This window comes from Phacochoerus africanus, chromosome 1 (genome assembly GCF_016906955.1).
Source record: "Phacochoerus africanus isolate WHEZ1 chromosome 1, ROS_Pafr_v1, whole genome shotgun sequence".
In the NCBI taxonomy this organism is placed as follows: Eukaryota; Metazoa; Chordata; class Mammalia; order Artiodactyla; family Suidae; genus Phacochoerus; species Phacochoerus africanus.
The window spans coordinates 186,977,223-186,994,413 of record NC_062544.1 but is presented as its reverse complement, the minus strand read 5'-3'; the positions used below and the strand labels follow the sequence as shown (position 1 = coordinate 186,994,413).

Here is a 17,191-nt window from a genome sequence, read left to right as displayed (position 1 = left end):
AATAAGCTATAGCTAAAATCTGTGGGTTGGCATTCCCCTATTTTTTTTTTTCCTTATAGGTTTTGTAATGAAGCCACATCACAGATGTTCAGTTTGCATGTTTTTACATTACACTATACACTGTCTTCAGAGAAACAGCCATTAAAATTTTCATGGAGTACCTGTCTTCACATCTCTTCTTGTTGCTTGTTATGTACAGGTGCATAATGTTAACTGACTTTCGTGCTTTGATTCTGAATGATTATGAAAGATTTAAGATGTCCAGAAACATCATTGTTTTCAAATTTCCCCTAGAAGTATTTTTGTGTTACAACTTGTAAAATGAAAAGCAGAGCTGTTCACATGTTCACTATGGACTTTTATTTTAAATACTAGCACAACAAACACAATGACATGATGGGACTATTACTTCAATAATACTGATAACATTCCTTGACAAGTTGGCCTACAATTTACATACATTGTTTTTATCTAAGCTATTTTAAATATTATCTTAAGATACATTGTAAAACACGTCTCAAATATATACTAGTTGCAAACATAATGTGCTTAGATACTATCTTCCTTGTTATTCAACTAAAATAATTTAAAGTTCCTCAAAATCATGTCCACTTGTGTTCATGGTTTCAGGATGCATGACTCGTCCCATGAATAGAATTGTACCTGCATTGGGTTGGAATTGGACAAAACAGGAGTTGAACAAAGATAACTATTACCCTTTTTTGCTCACACTTAGCAATGTTCTAAAGATAAAAATGTAAATAAATTATTTTCATTTAAAAATCATTTGAACATTAGAAATTATCTGATAATGTGGAAAATATTTTTAGTTTAAAAAAAATGCTTTCTTTTTGGCCTCTTAAAGTTCTGTTCTCATAACAGACTTACCTGATCTCCTGTTCCTGATGAGAAAGAAAAATGGATGATCAACAATAACTTGAGGATACAGCACAGCCATCCTGCTAATTGCAATCATTCCTGTAGTGCAGAGAGAAAGTAATTACAAGTCCATGGATGTGCAGAGACTAATGAATAATTTCTCCAAACCATTTATGTTCAGTGCAAAGGTAATGATTTATATGAAGCAAGATTTTTTTTTTTACTTTTTTTTTACAAAGCAAGATTTTAAAGACTTATAGAAAAATTGTAAATGTGTTAACATTTCTACTTGATCTAAAAAAAAATACAAACACACACACACACACACACACACACACACACACACACGGAGTTTCCTATCATCCCACCAAAAATACAGGACAGTATATTCTGCCTATTTCAAATTTTTATTCTCAGTCTCAGATAAATACTTATGGCTTTACTAAAATGCCCTTTGAGTTAAGGGAAGGGGGAAAAAAAAACCCAAACAAAAAAAGAAATATAGTTTCTTTATATTCTCAAATCATTATTTCTTTTGTCTGAAATGGGGATTTTTACATTAGCAAGTCACCAGGCTTCTAGCAAGTAGCTAGGACAGCAGTGATTAAACAGAAAATAACAGCAGTGAGAGATGCAACGGTGTTTCCTACAGCTGGGAAACTGAATTCCCCTGAGATCCTTATTGTGGGATAATCATGTTAAACTTGCTGCAGGGTGATTCATTGTCAGGAAAAGGCCAAGATTAAATTATGTAAGATTTTAAGCTTTCTTGATGCTCGAGACTATTGCATTTCTATTTCTTTCTCAATGCACCATTTTAACTGATGAGATCCTTTTAATGGACAAATGTATGTAGAAGTTAAAAATCATGTGTGCAAATATGATATGTTACATTTTACCAGAGAAGGGAAAAATACTACTAAAATTTCAAGATGGCCTTTGGACTTGATATTGAAAGAAATCCAAATAAATAAATGAAAGAAAAAGTCAACAGGAAAATCCTTTTCACTTAACTAGGGAAGTCGGAATGTTCAAAAATAATCAAGGATATTTACCATTTTGCTTTGTGTGCATGACTCAGGTCAATTTCTTTTAAATTTTTTATTTAAAATTATTTTATTATTAACTTTAAATTTTCTATTGCCTGCTATCATACATTTTGTTTGTGCATGTCTTTTAAAACATCAAAGCTGTTCACTGACAAAATTAAAAACAAACTTCCACAAATAATTAGATAGAATGAAAAATGTTTAACTGGGCAGCAGGGAAATATTTAAAATATTTAAACAGACAGTACAGCAGGAAAATCTATTCTGCAGAGCTGACAATCTTTTCCCGCCTCTCAATAAAGATGGGAGTTCCTCTGGATGGGATATCCAAGTGAGTCCATGCTTCATATCCTATTTGGAAAATTCTAGCTGGCTCATCACTGGCTTAACTTCTAAGTTAGAGCAACGTCAGTTTTTTTGTTTCGAAAAATGACTCCCATTTCGCACCCAAGACTGCTTTTAAAAATACAAATCTAGAAAAAGTGAGAAGATATTAGAAAAATCTGGCACCTGAAGCGGCAGCAGCTTCTGATCCTTCTTCATTAACCTCTATGAAGGACTTGTGAATTGCTTTGGAAAGGAAAATCTCTTTGTTATCTGCAAAATAAGAAATAACAGAAGAATTTCTTTTCTTTTCTTTTTTTTTTTTGTCTTTTTGCCATTTCTTGGGCCACTCCCACGGCATATGGATGTTCCCAGGCTAGGAGTCGAATTGGAGCTGTAGCCACCGGCCTACGCCAGAGCCACAGCAACACAGGATCCGAGCTATGTCTGCAACCTGCACCACAGCTCACGGCAACGCTGGATCCTTAACCCACTGAGCAAGGGCAGGGACCGAACCCCCAACCTCATGGTTCCTATTCGGATTCATTAACCACTGAGCCACGACGACGGGAACTCCAAGAATTTCTTCCATATAGAGATAGGGAGGCATTTTACTCTTTAAACAGATTTGAGAAATAGAAGTGACACGAGATGCTGATTTAAAACGTAAGAGATAATGTTGTAAGAGTACATTTATGATTTGAGAGAACCCTTGAGGATGCATTTTCTGTTTTGTCCCTATTTTATATTCTCTTGTTAATTTTCCCTTTCATTTTTATTGGTAATTGTCTCATTGTTTATATCTTATATTGCCAGAAAAAGCAGAAACGTGACTCTTTTTAAGAGCAACTCCAAATTAATTCATAACTCAAGATGAAAACATCTTACAAGTTGCTCTCTAATTTGAAATTTAAAAACACAAAATAAAAACATGTAGAAATCTAAGTATAACCAGAAGATTTTTTAAATCTAATTTCTAATTACTATGATAATATAAATATCCTTGGTAAAGGAAAACACAACTGACTTCTAGGTTGTAGAAATGTAAATACATAAAAAATTTACTTCTTATTCTGGTTAACTGGTTCACCTAAGGATTCAAATACCTGCTTTATCTTAAGGTTAGAAGAAATAACACATTTTTAGCAATGGAGGACTGCTTTGAATTGTCTTCTAGTTATGCTTACTTTTAAATTAATGACAGTTATAGGCTGAATTTGTTAAATAAAATTCATATATTGAAGCTCTAACCCCTAAGACTTCAGAATGTGACTGTATTTGTAGATAGATTCTTAAGTTAAAATAAGTCATTAGGATAGGCTCTAATCCTATATGACTAGTCTCCTTGTAAGAAAGAAGAAACCTCTACACAGATAGGTACAGAGGGAAGACCATGCATGGCAGTTAATTTTATGTCAGCTTGACCTGACCATGGTGCCCAGATATTTAGTCAAACATTATTGTGTATGTTTCTGCAAAGATGTTTTTGGATGAGATTAACATTAAAATTGGTGGACTTTGAGTAAAGCAGTTTATCTTCATGATGTGGGTGGGCCTCATCTAACCAGCTGAAGACTTGATTAGAACAAAGACTGGGCCCTAAGTCTCTGGCTTGCTGGTCTACCCTGCAGATTTTAGATTTCCAAAGTCTACACAATTGTGCAAGACAATTCCTTTAAATAAAGCCCTTTCCATAGATAGATAGAGATGTACAGAAATGCATATATCCATATCTGTCTAGACAGATAGATAGATATGGACACATATATGTATGTATATCCATTCATCCATTGGTTCTGTTTATCTGGAGAACCCTGAGTAATACAACATGTGAAGACATAGGAGAAATGGGCATCTATAAGCCAAGGAGAGAGGCCTCAGAAGAAACTAACCCTGAAGATGCCTTAGTCTTGGACTTTGAGCTCCCAGAACTGTGACAAAATAAGTGTCTGTTGTTTAAGCCACTCAGCCTGTGATACGTTGTTATGGCAGCCCTAGTAAACTATGCAATAGCTTTCAGTCTTGGGTTTTCAACTTTTCCCTAGGATTAAAACAAAATGAACAGGAAATACCTCAAATTCAGAAAAAAAAGAAAGGAAACAGATAAAGGATTACTCAAATTTGTACTTTTTTTTTTCTAATTCTAGGAGGTCTACTTCATATGTAGGATAAGTAATGTCATTACTGATGCCCAGCAACATTCAGTAAAAGCACAATTGATTTCCCATTAAATTGCTTAGTAATACTTTCAAAAACATATAATTACCCCATATGGATATAATATGATGTTCAACAATATTTTTGGTACATATGTTGCAAAGTACCTGCTTATTTTGAATAAGCCCCAAGACAAACTGGTGGGCATTTCTGATTATACTTTTAATAGGGATATTCCTTCTTCAACTCATATTTAGCATTAAGATATAAGCATTGCATTAGGAAACAGTCTGTCTCACATATTACATTTTCTTCTATACTGTGTTTGATGACTAGAAGAAAAATAAAAAGCAACACAATTTTTACTTTATACAATTAAGTACAATTAGCTCCTTCAAATCCAGACAACTTGGTTTTTTCTTAACAAATGAAAAGAAAAATATAAATTGCATTAAGTAACCTGTCAAAGATTCCAAGCGTAGATGATTTTCTAAGGTATTTTAAACAAACTTTCTAGGAATAAATAGAACTTTCAGTTACAAAACTATTCCAGACTCTAGAAAGAGAATAAAAGTCATCTAGGTCTTCTCCAGGTAGTCTTAACTTGCTGTTAAAATTAAACACGGACTGTCTAAGAAAATAAAATCATAGATGAAACTCACCTATTAACAAGCACGTAAAAGTTCCTTAAAATCAGAAAATTAAATTTGGCAACACATACAAATAGTTTTTCAAAAAGAGTTTGTAGAGATGTCAGTGTATCTAGACATAGTGGTTAAAGCTGCTGTAACTGGAGTTCTGTCATGGCGCAGCAGAAACAAATCTGATTAGGATCCATGAGGATGCAGATTCGATCCCTGGCCTTGTTCAGTGGGTTAAGGATCTGGTGTTGCCATGAGCCCTGGTGTAGGTCACAGATGTGGCTCGGATCCTGTGTTCCTGTGGCTGTGGTGTAGGCCGGCAGCTACAGCTCCAATTAGACCCTTAGCCTGGGAACCTCTATATGCCACGGGTGCAGCCTTCAAAGGACAAAAGCAAACCAAGAAAAATTGCTCTAACTGCTTCTGCTTCACACTAAAGACTCCTCTGGGATGATCTTATCAAATATTCCACTCCCTTACTTTATCCCCTCCCCTGCCATTTCTTGCTCCCACCTCCCACCTCCCCTCCAGGATATTACACATCTGCATACCTGCCTAGAATACAGTATGAGGACCTCCAGGAGGCTGCCTGTGTCTTTCACCTAGCTTTGTTTTTGTTTGTTTGTTTGTTTGTTTTTTGGCTGGGGGGCACAGGGTGGTGGGCTATAGCATGCTGCAGCTTTACGTGGGATCTCAGTTCCCAGACCTGGAACTGAACCCACGCCACTGTGGGAAAAGCACCGAATTCTAATCTCTAGGCCACTAAGGAACTCCCTAGCATCCTTCACTCCACACACTGTGCTCCAGATTATTTGAATTGCAAAGTTCTGATCATACCTTACTTTACCACTTCTGTGTCTTTGCTTCCCCAGAAACTCTCTGAACCTTTCTACAGTTAGAGACACCTAATCTACTTTTAAGGTTCCACTCCAAACCCTATCAGGACTTTTCTGTTCTCCCCCAAGTTCCTAACCCCCACTAAAGTAGAACAGATGACTCTTTGCCTCTGAACCCAGGATCTAATTCTATTTAAGCCTTTATAATACATCATATTTACATTGCTATCTCTCTCTTTCTGGACTGCCTGCTTCCTTTAGGCCAGGATTGTGGCCTTCCCTGTAGTGTCCCTGGCTTCTAGCATTTAGTGAGCCTAAAGAATGAACTAACCTAAGTAGAGGGAGTTTCCTGGTAATGTGTAATTTTCCAGTATTTCTCCCAACATTTAGTAACCATTGAATGAAAGAGGTTAGTTATTTCACAACTAATAAATAACTAAGGGGTTAGTTATTTCATATAAAACTGTGTGTTTTATATTTCACATAAAACTCTATGGACACTATGACCACATTCTGTTTATAATCATGGCTATAATGTTTATTCTTGTAATAAATAAAACATATGACACTAATCCAAAGTACATGGTCTAGGAAAATTGATGGAGAATAGCCACAGGGAGGAAGAAAATACAAAGACCACAAGCACACCCTTAAAGGTAAAAATCTAATTGAATAAAAGAACAAAGGGAGTGGGATCCAACAGACCAATGTCATCATATGTATTTCAAAGACAGCAAAATAAAGATCAAATCCAATGTTCCAACTCCCAAGGGTAACTAAATGCTACACCATGGACAGCAAATGTCTGCCATTGTTATAGAGACTTCAGGACACTTAGCCTTCAGAAAAACACCACCCCACTGGATATACAAGTAGGAGAAATGTAACAAGTAAGAAGTGACATCATGAATCTTACAGGAACAAAAGAAAATGAAACTTTTTTTCTCTTGGGACAAACTTCAAGCAGTCACATTAAAATATAATCCGAAAGTGGCTTAGGCAAGAATGCATACTGCCACTACATCTTAGAACAGCCTTACTCTCTGAGCACCTATCCTATTCATCTCATAGCCACAATTCCCTGTACACCTTCAGCCACCAAGTACGCACTCAGATATTTGAGGAATCATGTGACCGAAAGTAAAGAGATTTGCACAGATGAATTTGTCTTCCTGGTTAGAGAAAAGTTAACTGTTCTCTAAAAATGAAAATAAATAAATCAATGGCAAAAAGAATTCCAAAAAAAAAAAAAAAAAAATCCCAGACACCGGCCTCAAGCAGTCTTCTCATTCTGGCACAGCAGACATTGCTGCCAAGTGACTGATCCTACTTTTCTCTGGGCAGCATGGAACAAGGCTTTTCACAATGGATAAGATGGGAACAGGGCCAGCAAACCCTGGGTTCCCCAGAGAAGAGGTGGGCAGTAAGTCAAGCTCTTCTGCAAAAGCAGGGCAAAATATTCAAGCACTCATTCAGTCACTGAACAAATATTTTTCAAGTACTCCGCTCGTCTGAGGTATTGCACAGGGCACCAAAGGCTCTAAGTGTCTGCGGTTGACATAATGCTAGCAGGATGGCCATCATGCAAGAAGATGCCACTGCTTCTTTTGTGGCACTGTTCCAAAACAGCCAATTTAAATAGAGTTCTGCGTCACCAAGGACATGCTTAAAATAACAAAATGAACAGAGTTCCATAACAGAACCCTAGGACACCAAAATGTCTCTGTACTTGAGTTGCTAATATATTTTTAGCTTCAGCCCCACCCATGAACTTTAGAAAGGTTTTTAGAATTTGAGCTCCTTCAAGGTAGGAATAGCATTTGTTTTTCCGGAGAGATTTTGTTATAGACCAGCACATCTTCATTTATCTATTCACGCATTCATTTATTCATGTACTGAGCACCTTCTATATGCCTTCCAAGGTTGGTGCACCGTGTATACTATAGTGAACTAAATAGTTCCTCCCGGAGTTCCCGTCGTGGCGCAGTGGTTAACGAATCCGACTAGGAACCATGAGGTTTTGGGTTTGATCCCTGGCCTTGCTCAGTGGGTTAAGGATCCAGCGTTGCCGTGAGCTGTGGTGTAAGCTGAAGACGCAGCTCGGATCTCGAGTTGCTGTGGCTCTGGCGTAGGCTGGTGGCTACAGCTCCAATTCAACCCCTAGCCTGGGAACCTCCATATGCCGTGAGAGCAGCCCAAGAAATGGCAAAAAAAAAAGACAAAAAAAAAAAGTTCCCCCCTAATAGGGAAAGCAGACATTAAATAACAAAGACAATAAAAAAGCAAATAAGCAAATGACCCCAATTTCAGAGTATGGTGAGTATAAGAAATTACATACAGTGATGTGCTGGTAGGTGACTAGGGCAAGAAAGAGCTACTTCACGTTGGATGTTAGGAAAGGCATGTCTGAGAAGGTTAATCTGAGCTGAAACCTAGACTACAGAGGAGCCAGCCCCAAGCGGAACTGCAGGGACAGTGTCCATTGGAAAGACTAGTGCAGAGGCAGAAAGAAGCCAGGTGTGTTCAAGGACCCATAAAGGTCGGCATGGCTAGAATGTGGGGAGTGAGGAGGCCAGAGGCTTGAGAGAAGCCCCCAGCTCATTTCCTCACAGCACACACCGCCTAGCATCTATCCTGATCCCCGCACCGTTCGAGGCTCTCAGGACAGAAAAATGTCTATGACACAGTCTGGGCTTCTGAGGAGCTCTGAGCTCAGTGACAGGCATGAGAACAAGCCATCTCAGGAAAAGATTAAAAACATGTGATTGCACTTTGCACAGAGTCCTGATAAGGGAGAGTAAACCATCCAAGAAGAGAAAGATGTCAAAGGAAGCTGCTCAGGGATGGTGATATTTGGACTGGTTCCTGAAGAATAACCAGAAGAGTGAAAGTTAGAGAAGGAAGGAGACAAGGGCAGAGAATTACATTTGCAAAGTGATAAAAGCAGAAGCAATGACCTGAAGGTCCAACTGAAGGAGGCTAGTGATGTGGAGGTATCTGATTTCAAGAGCTTGGACCATGATGCTAGAGAGCCCGGACTTTGTCCAAAAGTAGCAGGACACAACTGCTTTGATTTTGGAAGATATCTGTGGCAGTAGCCGTAAGCATAAATCAGATGAGCAAATAGCTCGGGGCAGGAAAATCAACTTTTTTAGCTGTTGCAGCAGTCCAAGCAAGAAAGTAGAGGGGAGAGCTGGAATTAGGGCACTAGAGGAGAAAGACAGCCCTCTGGCTTACAGGAAGAAGGAGAAAGAGAACAAACAAGTGCCAGATGTAAGAGTCAGCCCAGCATAAATCTAAGGACTTGAATCTGACCTGAATATGGCTTTTGCTGTGTCTTCTTAATTCCTTTATTTTATCGGCTCCATTATTAAAGCTCATACTTTGTGCTGAAGGATTTAGTACTCTCTTTCTCCTTCCCCTTACACCTTCCAAGAGGATTACTATTAATCCGAATGCTGATGGTCATTCATTTCCATTACAAAAATAGCCTTTACTCTATAACAGGATCCTCACTGCAACTAGATGAGCATTTTAAATAGAGCCAGAGAAGAAAATGATTCTCAGCACTCTCTAGTTTCTGTGTGTATTATACCAGTCTTTTTATGTTAATGGAATTTAGTGTCAAAAGCAATGGACATCAAATTAAGGTGAAAAAATAAACACAATACAGAGTATCTCATCTTGTCCCTTCATTCAATGAGTAGAAAGCAGAAAGCACGGTGCTGAGTACTTCTTAAACACACATAGGGATCAATTTGGAGGAGGTTTAAATTCTGGCGGGCCATATCTAATGCATAGAGATGTGAGATCAGACATGGTATGTGGCATAAGGAAAATAATAGAATATTGTAATACTTTAAAAGGAGTGATTACTTCAGGTTGGTGTAATCATGGTGGCTTAATAAAGTTGGGTCTATTTGACCTGAGGCTTGATTCAAATGGTATTTCATAAAGATGGGGAGTTGGGCGGATGGCTGGTGCAATGTGAGTGTTGGGTCTGGCTGGAGCATGCAGTGTGTGTCAGGAATCAGCCAGAGCTATGGCTAGAGGGAGCTGAGGTCTGAATGCTCTGCCGAGCAGTGTAAGATGCACAGCAGACTGAAGGGAGGCTTTGAACAGGAACTGGAATGATCTGAGAGCCAGTTTTAAGGTGATTACTCTTGGCACTGGTAGATAAAACAGATTAGATGGAAGAGAGATTGCAACAGTTTAGGAGGATATTGAAATAGTTGAGGGCAGCAGTAATCAGAGTCTGAAGCGAAAGTATATGCTACAGAACAGAAAATGAAAGAGTGGATTCAAGAGGTCTTAGCAAAGGACTCTCAAGTCACTCAGTTTCTCCAGAAGCAAGAGAATGTAAGGCAGGGTATTTTTTCACCCACTGCTAAAACACATTTACTATTTTTGAAAAAAAAATTTTCATTGCCTAATTTAAGAATGTAGCAGTGTTCCAATAGTACTGAGTGATTTTAAATTTACAAATTCTACTGAGTAATGTTATTTTTTTAAAACTTTTCCTTTTTTTTTTTTTTTTTTTTTTGCTTTTTAGGGCCACCCCCATGGCATATGGAGGTTCCCAGGCTAGGGGTGGAATTGGAGCTCTAGCCACTGGCCTACACCACAGCCACAGCAACGCAGGATCGGAACCTCATCTGCAACCTCTACCACAGCTCACGGCAACTCAGGATCCTTAACCCACTGAGCAAAGCCAGGGATTGAACTCATAACCTCATGGTTACTAGCCAGATTCATTTCCACTGCCACAACAGGAACTCCAACCTTTTCCCAGTTTTTAAGTAAGAGTTTTAATTAAACTTTTTAATTAGAGAAGTAATACATACACAGAGTAAAGCTCCAAAGAGTACACAATGGTCTATGAAACAAAAACTCCCCTCTCATCTAAGAGCCTCTGTCCAATATTCTCAAGGTAATTTTCCAAGATGTTCAAAAATGTTTTACACATTTTAAAGCTTAAATACGTACTTAGGAGGGGCACCTGAGATGGTGGTGTGGGAGGATCCCGAGCTCAGCTCCTCCCACAAACACACCAAATCTAAATCTAAACAACTGCTGAACAAGAACTAATCATTGGCTGACCAACTGGAGCACAAGGGGTAAAAGGGCCACAGGTATACAGGGAGGCAAGGCACAGAGTCAGTCTCACCAAAACCCCTGTGCCCCAGTGCAGAGACCCCACCAAGGAGGGATCTTGCAGGTCCAGAACTCCCTGAGGAACGAGGTTTGTGCCCCACCTTGGGAACCCCAATCCTGGGGACTCTAGCTGGAAAGACGAGGCCCTCTAAACATCTGGCTTTGGAAACCAAAGGGGCTTGTGTCCAGGGGCCCCAGGAGACTGTGGAGACCTGAAATACTCCTTTCAAACGGCTTGTACATGGTCTCTCTTGTCCCAGGACCCAGCACAAAGGCAGCAGTTAGAGGAGTCTGGACTATACATGAAAGTGACTCATTTGTTAATCTTAAGCATCTGCTGGAGGGGCAAGGACAAGTTGGGACTTTCTTTGGCGACAGAGACATGAGTGAGTGCCATTTTGTACTCACCCTATACCTTGCTGGAGCAGGTGGGCACACACAGGCACAGCCTTGCTAAAGCCTTGAGTGTGCCCCATTCCCAGCGCTCTTCCCCCACCTTGCTAAAGGCAGGGTGTGCCCTCCCCCCAGTGCCCTTCACCAGCATCGCTGAAGCTGGAGGGAGTGCAGAGCACACAAGGGATGCCCCTTGATTGCCTGGCCCTGATGGCCAAAGGAGCTTGTCCCAAAGGACTGTAACAATCAGAAAAACAGTTCTGTGCAGGCTGCCACCCCCAGGACACTGTACAGACTTGGAACTAAAACCATTCCCAGTCTCTCTGTGAAAAGGGCTCCTGTCTTTGTCCTAGAGCTTCAACCTGAGACACAAGCTACAGGTTTCTGACACATCTAGAGGCTATAGAGGAGCTCCCGGGGAATAGAGGCAAGAAAGACACCTTTTTTGAGCACTCTCTTGGCCTTGCCACAACTTGGTGGTACCTCCCCCAGAAAGAGTTTATTCACTCATCTGAAACCCTGGGTTTTGCAACTATCACCCAGGGACAGTCTGGTCTGGAGGTCAGCAGGCTTTATAATACATAGTCACACAGGGCTTCATATATTTGCATATTTTAAAAACTCCTGCCTGAAGAGCTGGCTTCCAGTCAACCTAAAAGTAGGTGCTGACTGAGATCCCTCTTGTTGGAACATTGACAGGTCTTCACACAGTGCCAACAACTAGGATTTATCAAGTATAAACCAGGATTTTTTAGACAATCCCAAGGGTTTAAGAGTCAAACAAGAGCTAAGGAAGGCTGAACAATAAGCTTCCTCTCCTACATGTGGCCACTCTGTCAAGACTGGGAGAGATACCTGTTTTGCTTATTAATTCATAGAACAAACACAGAGAGTCAAGCAAAATGAGGGAGGAGAGGGGAGTTCCCAATGGAAGAACAAGGCAAAACCTCAGAAAAAGACCCACTGAAATGGAGATACAGAGAACATATCAGGGGTTCCCAGAAACGAAGTTTATAAGAGGAAGGGAGTGGGAAATATTGGTGAAGTAGGTCAACTGCATAGTGACGGGGAGTAACTAGACTCATTGTGGTCATCACTTTGTAGTGTACACAAATATCAAATTATGTTGTACACCTGAAACTAACGTAATGTCATATACCAATTTTACTTTAATTAAAAAAATGAGGAGTTCCCGTCGTGGCTCAGTGGAAATGAATCTGACTGGTATCCATGAGGATGCAGGTTCGATCCCTGGCCTCTCTCAGTGGGGTAAGGATCCTTCATTGCTGTGAGCTGTGGTGTAGGTCACAGACGCGGCTTGGACCCCAAGTTGCTGTGACTGTGCCGTAGGCCAGCGGCTAGAGCTCTGATTCAGCCCCTAGCCTGGGAACCTCTATATGCAGTGGGTGTGGCCCTCAAGGAGAAGAAAAAAAAAAAAGACAAAAGAATACCTGTAGTCTCCTCCTCCATCTTTTCACCCAATATGCTCCCACCCTGCCCTTGGGTATCTTTTCCTTCTCTGCTTGCACAATGTTTTCTCTAGTACAGAGCTTCTCAATCCATCAAAATAGACATTTTTAGACTGTCTGTTGTCTACAACAATTCTTTGTTGTAGCTGCTGTCGTATGTAGGGTGTAGAAGCATTCCTGGTCTCCACCAACTAGATGACAGTAACTCCCTAATTGTGACAATCAAAAAGGTATCCAACTATTGTTCAAATACTCCCTAAAGGGCAGTATTGTCCTGGTTAAGGACCACTGCTACAATAAAACATGTCTATCACTCCTCCTTTTATTAAATCCAGCTGTTTATGTCTTTCTCCCCACAAGTCTATGTCTTTCTTCAGAGCAGGTGCGCTATCTTAATCATTTCTTCATTTTTTATGACATAGTACTTGGTTCATATTATCTCCTCAAAAAGTTGTTACATAAAATAATATAATGAATTTGTGTCTTAAACATATGAGCTTCTCATTAAAGCAGAAAGTAATAGCCAAATACATCCTAATAATTCTCCTGGGTACTTGTGGGGGTTACTAAGTGTCATAGACACTCTAGTCATCATATTTGGGGGAGGCAAAGAACTGTACATGTGAAAAACTGTACATGTAAGGCAAAGCATATAGTGCCCCCAAATGATGCAGGGAATAAATGCTATTGAATATAGCGGCAGCAAAGAGGCAAGCTTTATAGTTGTGTCACTAGAAAGTTTTTGAATAAATGGTTCATAAAGTAATGTATATATTTGTGTGTGAGAGAGAGAGCGAGTAAGAGAGAAAAAGACTGAAGAATGCATTGGTTGGGGTAGTTGCCATTCTGGGACTCTCAAGACTCTGGCAAAACTTGGAATTTTAAGAATGAAAGAATTCTAGAAGTTCCCATTGTGGCTCAGCGGCAATGAGCCCAACTAGTATCCATGAGGATTTGGGTTCAATCCCTGGCCTCTCTCAGTGAGGTAAGGATCCAGCGTTACCTTGAGCTGTGGTGTAGGTCGCAGATATGGCTTGGATCCTGAGTTGCCGTAGCTGTGTAGGCCAGCACCTGTAGCTCCCCTAGGCTGGGAACTTCCATATGCAGCTCCAAAAAGTGAAGGAAAAAAAAAAAGGCAAGAGAGAACCATGTGGCAGGAGGTACCCAGCATACTGTAGGTACACAGTAAATGTGAAAGTCCTTCCTTTCTTTTAGCATTAATAAAAAAAAAATTCTCATTAAACACTTGAGAGGTTGGCATTAAATCAGTTATCCCAAAGACCTGAACTGGGCAATATTTGAGGATGAGCATGCCTAGATTTCTTTCCGATATTTTAAGGAGTTAAATATTCCAAGAAATACAATGTACAAGGTGGTCCCAGATAAACCTCTTCTCTCCTTCCCTTACTCCCTCATTTTATCCTCTAGCAGACATCTACTGTGTGTCAACTATGTGTCAGCCCTGGGCCAGGTAGTGGGATGCAACTGAGAGTAGGATGCTGAGATAAATTCAGTTCTGATGGAGGTGTGATCAAAGAGCAGAGACTTTCCATTACAGATTACACGAACTGTGAAAGAGCCTAGTGTGATTTCAAATCGCCAAGGCATTGGCATTCATAATGTAACTTATGCTCTATTGTCTCTGTGCATGGTAAAGGCAATTAAATACTACTTTATTAAGCTACACTGGCCACAATAATTGACTTGCCACTGCAGTGATACTCCCTTGGGGCTGAAAAGCAGTGAACATTCTATGTGTGTGAAATAACTGCCTAGATGTTTGGGTAAGACAGTGAGGAATCTCTTAATCAAACCAAAAATAGAGCCATGGTAAGAAAGCAAAATATAATTATCCAGTTGGAATTTGGCCAGTATAGTACATAGAGTCTCTGAATTCCTAAGGAAAGAAGCAGAAGAATTTTAAATCATCCTATGCTTGAGCCACAATTTATTTCTGACTCAAGCATAATGTACCCATTACTTTTTGACTCTCCACCAATCCCATCTTCTTGACAATTCCACTCAAGACTCTGGAGCCCGCTTGGATGCAGGCCATGAAGAACGTGAGCCTCAGGGAACATTCATTTCCCTTGGGTGGACAGGAACATTGATATAGTAAACGTGTAGAAAAGCTCTATTAGTGTTTTGGGATGTAAGCTCTCTAAATGAGGGGTAGAAGTTGTGCTATCAAATACATCAACATCATCTCATTGCTAGAAGCTGAATGCTGATGAGAAAACCATCTTCTCAACCCTAACTCTTAGAAGGCAAAGCCTTTTTCTTTTTCTTTTTTTTTTTTCTTTTTTTTTTTTTTTGCCTGCATCCACATCATATGGAAGTTCCTGGGCCAGGTATCAAACCCAGGCCACAGCAGCAACCTGAGCCACTGCAGCAACCTGAGCCACTGCAGTGACAATGCCAGGTCCTTAATCTGCTGTGCCCCAAAGCTTTTTTTGATTGTTAATCCTTAAGAAATTCTTGAAAACTATACCTCTACCATTTCCATCCTCTCTTTCCTTCTCTCTTTTGTATACACACACACACACACACACACACACACACACACAAACACACACACACACACACACACACCCCTATATGCAATTTTGGGGGTAGAGGCATCCACTTCCATAAATGGGACCCATAGGAGCTCACGGTCCGGATTTAGAAGCTATTATTCAGTCAGCATAATTTTTCCATAGGCTGCCATTTCAGGAGAGGACACCTAAATTCTTTCCTGTGAACACATGAATAGCTAAGGAATCTTCTATCACCTCTGCTCTCTCTAGTTGAAAACTGGATTCAATAAGTTACATACAAAGAGTTTCTTTTATCTTTATATACATCTGTCTTTATCTCTCAATGGATTGTTTCATTTCCCATGTTCTATAGAAATGATAGAAAATAATCATTATCTAGGCTAACTAAAAAATCTTACATTCACAGGTGCCTTATTTCAAGTGTCTTGGGCTTAGCTGCCTAGAAATATTTCCAAAATGATTTTACATATAAGTACTTTAATGTTATCAATATGTTAACATTTTTGCCCTGACCATACTAGGCCATTTGAATTAAATAATTCAACTGGATATTTTTCCCTTGGGGAATTTAAAATAAATTGCTCAACATCCAATACACCAAATATATTTTGAAGTTACTTCTTCAAAACCACTGTGTTTTTTTTTTATTGAAGACTTACTATAATATTCATATTATCTCACAGGTGTTCTTTTTTTTATTATTTCTCTCTCTCTCTCTTTTTTTTGATTTTGTTTTTGTCTTTTTGCCTTTTCTAGGGCTGCTCCCGCAGCATATGGAGGTTCCCAGGCTAGGGGTCTAATTGGAGCTGTAGCCTCCATCGGCCTGCACCAGAGCCACAGCAACACGGGATCCGAGCTGCATCTGCGACCCACACCACAGCTCACGGCAATGCCGGATCCTTAACCCACTGAGCAAGGCCAGGGATTGAACCTGAAACCTCATGGTTCCTAGTTGGATTTGTTAACCACTGAGCCACGGCGGGAAATCCCAGGTATTCTTTTTAAAAGTATCTAATTCTAGGCAATTTCCTGGTGGCCTAGCAGTTAAGAATTCAGTATTGTTACTGCTATGGCTCGGGTTCAATACCTGGCCTTGGAACTTTCACATGCTGCAGGTGTAGCCAAAAGAAAAAAGAAAAGCACCTAGTGCCACATTTTAGATTCCACATATAAGTGATATCATATAGTATTTGTCTTTCTCTTTCTGACTTTACTCAGTATGAGAATCTCTAGTTGGTAGGTGCAAACTATTACATTTGGAATGGACAGGCAATAGGATCCTACTGTACAGCACAGGGAACTATGTTCAGTCTCTTGGGTTAGAACATGATGGGGGATAGTATGAAAAAAAATGTGTATATATATATGAGTGACTGGGTCACTTTGCTGTACAGCAGAAATTGAAGGAACATTGTAAATCAACTATACTTTAATACATTTTTTTAAAAATGCATCTAGTTCCCACAGTAGGAACTCATTATTTATCCTCTCTTTCTTCTTCCTTTCCTATATGATTTATTATAACTGGGCATATTGAGATATTCAATCAACATGTTTATTGATTATCTACTTTACAAGACATTGTGTTAAATGTGATGGGAGAATTCACAGATATATAAGATAGATTTTCTGGAGAATATAATATACAGTCAAAGATAACGCATGGACCAGAATAATATAAACTTAATGTTATGACTGTATTTACATTTGCTTGTAGAAGTTAAATACTTCTATATTTATCTGGCAATA

The 17,191-nt window shown here is 39.5% G+C and overlaps 1 protein-coding gene across 4 annotated transcripts in view; it reads right to left on the bottom strand.

Annotated features, from left to right (window-relative positions):
- Positions 1 to 337: 337 nt before the first annotated feature.
- Positions 338 to 17,191, bottom strand: part of SERPINI1 (serpin family I member 1) — a 76,877-nt gene continuing 60,023 nt past the window's right edge. For all 4 annotated transcript variants that reach the window (XM_047785888.1, XM_047785877.1, XM_047785899.1 and 1 more), the window contains 3 exons: positions 2,439 to 2,525; positions 889 to 978; positions 338 to 663 (listed from right to left, as the gene is read on the bottom strand). In XM_047785888.1, the coding sequence (XP_047641844.1) occupies positions 587 to 663; positions 889 to 978; positions 2,439 to 2,525 (254 nt within the window). In that variant the 3' untranslated portion in view covers positions 338 to 586. The remainder of the gene's footprint in view (positions 664 to 888; positions 979 to 2,438; positions 2,526 to 17,191) is intronic.